This window comes from Bos javanicus, chromosome 18 (genome assembly GCF_032452875.1).
Source record: "Bos javanicus breed banteng chromosome 18, ARS-OSU_banteng_1.0, whole genome shotgun sequence".
NCBI classification, from domain to species: Eukaryota; Metazoa; Chordata; class Mammalia; order Artiodactyla; family Bovidae; genus Bos; species Bos javanicus.
The window spans coordinates 54,667,846-54,674,245 of NC_083885.1; the positions used below are offsets into that span (position 1 = coordinate 54,667,846).

At 58.0% G+C, this 6,400-nt stretch overlaps 1 protein-coding gene across 7 annotated transcripts in view; it reads left to right on the plus strand.

Moving 5' to 3' along the window:
* Positions 1-3,364, plus strand: part of BICRA (BRD4 interacting chromatin remodeling complex associated protein) — a 75,619-nt gene extending 72,255 nt beyond the window's left edge. For all 7 annotated transcript variants that reach the window (XM_061388824.1, XM_061388828.1, XM_061388823.1 and 4 more), the window contains 4 exons: positions 181-329; positions 442-536; positions 745-847; positions 1,333-3,364. In XM_061388824.1, coding sequence (XP_061244808.1) covers positions 181-329; positions 442-536; positions 745-847; positions 1,333-2,453 — 1,468 coding nt within the window. In that variant the 3' untranslated portion in view covers positions 2,454-3,364. The remainder of the gene's footprint in view (positions 1-180; positions 330-441; positions 537-744; positions 848-1,332) is intronic.
* The last annotated feature ends 3,036 nt before the right edge of the window (positions 3,365-6,400 follow it).

The following is a 6,400-nucleotide window of genomic DNA, read 5'->3' on the forward strand; positions in this document are numbered from 1 at the left end:
CATTGGTTGTCCCCTGAGATACAGTGAGGGAGGCCAGGCACACGTTCACACGTATTTCTGCAGCGTTCCTTCCCTCCTCGTTGTCTGCCTTGTGGCCTGGGGGCTCAGGGTCCGGTTCTGCCGTCTCCTGGCCTCACCACGAGTTGTCTGTGTGTGTGGTCCTTCCCCCGACCCTCCCAGCTTCCTGGAGCATTTGCACAAACATCAGGGCTCCGTCCTGCACCCTGACTGCAAGACGGCCTTCCCCTCCTTCGAGGATGCCCTGCACCGCCTCCTGCCCTATCATGTCTACCAGGGTGCCCTCCCCTCCCCCAACGACTACCACAAAGGTGAGGCCTCCCCTGGGTGTGGAGGCGGGTGGTGAGGACCATACAGGGTGCAGGCGCCCTTGACTGTGGGTCCTTCCCCAACATCTGGGTCTCTGGACCTCTTCCTCCGCAGTGGACGAGGAGTTCGAGACGGTCTCCACGCAGCTGCTGAAACGCACCCAGGCCATGCTCAATAAATACCGCCTCCTGCTGCTGGAGGAGTCCCGGGTAGGGTAGCCTGTCACCTTTCTTCCTGGGGGACCCTGCCCTTCCCCCACCCCCACCCCCCCGCTGCAAGGAGGGAGGGAGGGAGGGATCAGATCACAAGAAGGACAGTTGGGAATCTGTTCCCATCCATCCTTGGCGACCGCGTCCCCTCCTCCACCTCGCTTCTTCACTGGCTCATCTAATTGCCTCTCCCCCTCCCTGCCCCCAGAGGGTGAGCCCCTCCGCGGAGATGGTAATGATCGACCGAATGTTCATTCAAGAGGAAAAGACCACGCTGGCCTTAGACAAGCAGCTGGCCAAGGAGAAGCCAGGTAGGTGAGAGCGGAGGGAGCCGGGTCCCCGCCGCCTCCGCAGGGTGCGGCGCTTTCCCTCACTCTGCCACTGGGCGGCGCCCGAGCCCAGCCTCAAAGCCCTGAGAGTGGACCTCCGCTTCCTGCTCATCCCATCATCCTGTGTCCATTTCGCCCCCTCAATCCTGGACCTGGAGGGAGGGAACGTTCTGCCACCCCCGGGGGCACAGAAAAGCGGGAGAGCAGAGCCAGGACTGGGGTGAAGCCAGCAGAAGTTAGTGGGTTGCAGAAGTTAGGTGGTATCCTCTGTCCGGTGCCCAGGGCTGCTGGCATATTACGGGGACTTGGAACTTGGGGAAAGGGTCTTGCCTAGCAGTGTCCTCGTGAGTGAAGGGCTTAGCGGGCCCGGCAGATGGTCAGTACTCAGTGGACACCGGCTCCTCTCAGCTCTGCAGGGGCCTCCTGCCTTGGCTAACCCCCAGGGTTTTCTTGGCCCCCTTCTACAGATGAGTACGTGTCTTCCTCCCGCACTCTCGGCCTCCCCGTCGCCGCTTCTTCCGAGGGACACCGGCTGCCCGGCCACGGCCCGTCTCCGTCCTCGGCGTCCGGGGCCCCAGCCCAGCCCCCTCTGCACCTGCCCACCAAGCTGGTGATCCGGCACGGCGGCGTGGGCGGCTCCCCCTCCGTGACCTGGGCGCGGGCCTCCTCGTCCTCCCTGTCTTCGTCCTCCTCGTCCTCCGCCGCCTCCTCCCTGGACGCCGACGAGGACGGCCCCATGCCCTCCCGCAACCGGCCGCCCATTAAGACCTACGAGGCCCGGAGCCGCATCGGGCTCAAGCTCAAGATCAAACAGGAAGCTGGGCTCAGCAAGGTCGTCCACAACACGGCTTTGGACCCGGTGCACCAAACGCCGCCGCCGCCCCCCACCTCCCTCAAGGCGGCCGAGCCCCCGCCCCGGCCCCCGCCGCCGCCCCCCGCCCCGGGCCAGATGAACGGTACGGTGGACCACCCGCCACCGCCGCCGGCGGCCGCTGACCGCAAGCCCCCGCAGCCGGCCCCGCACTGCCCCCGTCTACCCCTCCGCAAGACCTACCGTGAGAACGTGGAGGCCCCAGGTGTCGGGGTGACCGAGGGGGCAGCGGCGGCGGCCGTGGGCAGAGCCCGGGGCGGCAGCCCGGCCCCGCTGCCCACCAAAGTGGACGAGGCCACCAGCGGGCTCATCCGCGAGCTGGCGGCGGTGGAGGACGAGCTGTACCAGCGGATGCTGAAGGCCGGCCCGGCTGACCCTGCGGCGGGCACCGGGCAGGGCAGCGGCAGCCGGGAGCCCGGCTGGGAGGCACCCCCGCTGCCCCCCGCCAAGCGGCGCAAGTCCGAGTCGCCCGACGTGGACCAGGCCAGCTTCTCCAGCGACAGCCCACAGGACGACACGCTCACAGAACACCTGCAGAGCGCCATCGACAGCATCTTGAACCTCCAACAGGCCCCCGGCCGGACGCCCGCACCCCCGTACTCCCACGCCACCCCGGCGGCCGTCACGCCCACCTCCCCGACACCCCTGCACAGGCCGGAGGCCTACCCGCCCTCCAGTCACAACGGTGGCCTCGGCACCAGGACGTTGAACAGATAACACTGGGCTGGACTTCCCTTCCCTGTCCCCTTTCTCCGCAGGGACGCAGCGGGGAGCAGGGAGGGGGACAGCCGGGCGTCTGACCTCAGCCTCCTGGGGTACACGAGCCGGGGACCCCTTGAGTTTTTCTTGCCTAAGTTATTTGAGTCACAAAGGCCTCGTCCCCCCCCACCTCCTGTCATCCGGGTGGTTGGGTGGGGTCGTGGATTTCGGGGAGGGGGGCTCTAATGTACAAGGTCTCCCCTGCCAAAGGAGGGGGTAATCCTGGTGTGTCGTTTCCTATTTCTTCCCATTTCCAGCCACGCCCCGCCCCTCCGCCCGAGGGACACGTGCGCATTGGCCAGGGAGGAGGGCTCCCTGGCGGTCCCCACCGCTCACACGCATCCAGGTACCCGGTTTGCCCGCATGGCTTCAATCTGTCCCTGCACCCGTCGCTGGCAGGGTCCGCGTCTCTCCAACGCCCCCCACAGGCCAAGACAGGAAACGCAGGGAAAGGGCGGCGTGAGCCTGCCTCCCGGGACCCCCCACCTGGCAGTGCGTGCCTGCGGGCACCCGTGTCACATCCGTGTGTGTGTGTGTGTGTGTGTGTATCCCTCTCCGTGTCCTATGTCCCTCTGTATGTGCTCGAGTGAGAAAGATTTCAAAAGCCTCCAGTCCCTCGACTGAAATCCGAGCACCTCCCAAACAAAACCGGGATCTTCCTTCTACCCCCTTCCCCAGCCAGTCTTCCCCTCTGTTCTTCCTGCCGCCAGCCATCCGCGCCAGATTTTGAAATCTTGGAGACAAAACTAGTACTGTAAGATAAATTTTTTTGTACTGTATTTATTGTGTATAACGATTTTTTTAAAAGGAGAATTCTGTACATTTAGAACTCTTGTAAATTAAAAAGCGATCCTTTTTTTAAAACTGTACTGACGCCCCCCCGCCCGCATTGCTTTGGGATTTTCGGGAACTTGTTTGGAGTCTGCGGGTTGGGGCGACAGGTGGGTGGAGAGGGGGATTGTGGGGACTTAATACACATTAATTTGTGAGCCCCTGCTGGGGGCCAGGTCCTATTCTAGGCATAAGGGTGCAGCTGAATATGATGGAAGCGCCTGTTCTGGGAGGCCCGACTTCTTAGTGAAGGGGGCAGACAGTGAAAAACTCAATCAGCCACGTGTTTTTGTATCATTCCTGGTGCAGTTCTGTGGTCTCCCGGAGCATAGAATTCATCAATGTGTAACCATCCCTCCTGGGAAAAATACAGGGCTAGCTTCTGGCCAGCCTCTGATCCACATTTTTGTCAAACCCTCAACACATCACTTTGTTTTCTGTTTAAAGACCCTTCACTTAATATATAGTGTTGATTCTTAACACTGATCGCACAGCCAGCAGCATTAACTCATGCCAGAATGAAGCTTCTGTAACACGGTGTTTTCTCTGTAAGGCACATCCTACCCTCCTTAGGCTTAAGAACTCAAGAACCCTGGGGGCTATTTAAAACAGCGAAGTCAGCAAAAGCATCAAAATGTGAATACACCCGCAAAAGGATGCATGGTTTCAAGTAGGAGAGCGTCCTCACCTATTCAGCACTCAGTCGGAAACATGCCTGCTGGGCCACTCAACGTTTTCGCCACTCTGTGCATGTCCGTGGAAGTTCCACGGATTTTTGGCAACAGACGAAAGTTCCAACAAGTAGATGAATTCACAAGCAGGGTACCTGCTAATAGTGAGGATTGACTAAATGTGTACAGTGTCAGAGATATGGGGGCAGTCAAGCAGGATATGTTAGCTTCCCATGGATACGAAGAAAGGTACCTCCGGGAACTTCCCTCATGGTCCAGTGTTAAAACTCCACGCTGCCAAGGTAGGGGGTATGGGTTTTATCCCTGATGGCTGAACTAAGATCTCACATGCCACCCGGTGCAGCCAATAAACCAAATCACTTTATATGAAAAGAACAAAAAACACCCAATTGGGTGGGTGGCTTAAAAGAAATTTATTCTCTCAGTTCCAGAGGCTAGAAGTTCCAAATCAAAAGTGTGGTCAGGACTACCGTTCCCCTAGTGACAAGGGGAGGGTCCTTCCTTACATTTTCCAATCTCTGGTCATCCCGGGTCTTCTTTGGCTGTTAGCTACATCCCTCCATTCTCTCCTTCTGAGCCATTTCCCCTCAGCATCGGCGTGTCTTCTCTTATGAGGACACCAGCCATATTGGATTTGAGCCTAGCCTACTCCAGGATGTGCTGGTCTTAACTAGATGACATCTGCAAAGACCGCATTTCCAAAGAAGATCACAAATTCACAGGTAATTCACTCGGGTTAGGACACTGGCATATCTCTTGGGGAGACGCAGCTCAATTGGACACAGCAGCTGCTCATTCCTAGAACCCTTTTGTGTGAACTAGAAAACAGCACCCCCTTCCTCTGGGAATTTGGAGAGCAGCACATGACCCAGATTCCAGCCCCCTTCAATCAAGCCAGTGCTTTGTGCAGTGAACAATCTGCCCAACCGCACATGAAGGCCCTCAGGATCAAGTGGGAAGGGAAGACTTCTTTGAGGAGGTGACATCTGAACAGAGAACTGCATTAAAGAAGGGAGGGGACCACAGGAAGAGAGTACTCAAGGCAGCGAGAACAGCCAGTGCAAAGGCCCTGAGGCAGGAGCGTGGATAGAATGTAAAACCACCAAATGGGTCTGTGACTGGAACCTGGGGAAGAACGGGGTACAGACAAGAGGTGAGGTCAGTGGGAACAAAGGGGGCCTATCCTGTAGGATCCAATAGCTCCACGCTGAAAACTTCGCTTTTACTCTAAGAATGAGGCAGGAGCCACCGGCGGGTTCTGCGCAGAGGGCTGAGCTGACTTCGTTTTCCCAGGCGCCCTCTAGCGGCCATGTATGCAACCTACAGGGCAAGGAGGCAAAGGCCACAGTCAGGTGGATGTTACAGCGGCTGGACTAGGGTGATCCACCCCGGTCCTTGGCAGGCTCCTGGGGGTGTTTGGGAGGGGAGAAGCAGATATATGGGATCTCCAGGAGAGAGACCTCCCCCCCCCCCCGCCAGCTCTAGACCTACTTCCCCCGCTTATGTAATAAAGCACTAAAGGAGAACAGCGGTTCTCAACATCCTTGAATCCTCGCAGGCTCCTGGAAGACCTCACGTAGCGGTGGAAAGAAGTTTGCCAGTCATTTCCACCGGCTAACATTGGAAAGCTAGCTGAATGCAGCCCAAATGCAGCCCAAGCAGAGGGACACGATGAGTAACGTTTCCAGAACACTTATCTTGGGCTCCCAGCACTTCACCTGGGATATCTTATTTGATGCTCACAGAAGCTGCCTTGTGGGAATTAATAACCCCATCTTGCAGATGAGGAAACTGAGGCCCCGAGGACTGTAGCTTACCAGGCTCCTCTGTCCATGGGATTTCCCAGGCAATAGTACTGGAGTGATTGCCATTTCCTTCTCCACCGGATCTTCCCGACCCAGGGATCGAACCCGGGTCTCCCGCATTGTAGACAGACGCTTTACCATCTGAGCCACCAGGGAAATCCTGCATACAAGGCCTTGACAAGTCTGCTGTGCAGAAGCCAGAGACAGCCTCCTCCCCAAGCCCCGGGGTATGAGACCAAAACTGACCTTAGCTTCTACAGTTAGCCTTTGGCATATTCGTTCTAAGATGCTAGATGCAGCGGAGTGGGCATCTGGAGAGTGTTCAGTCGCTCAGTCGTGTCCAACCCTTTGTGACCCCATTGACTGTAACCTGCCAGGCTCCTCTGTCCTTGGGATTTCCCAGGCAAGAACACTGGAGTAGGTTGCCTTTTCCTTCTCCAGGGGATCTTCTCGACCCGGGGATCGAAACCGAGTCCCTTGCATCTCCTGTATCGGCAGGTGGATTCTTTACCACTGTGCCACCTGGGAAGCCCCTTTCTACAGCTGAGCCATCCAGAAAAAGAAGCCAGAAATGACT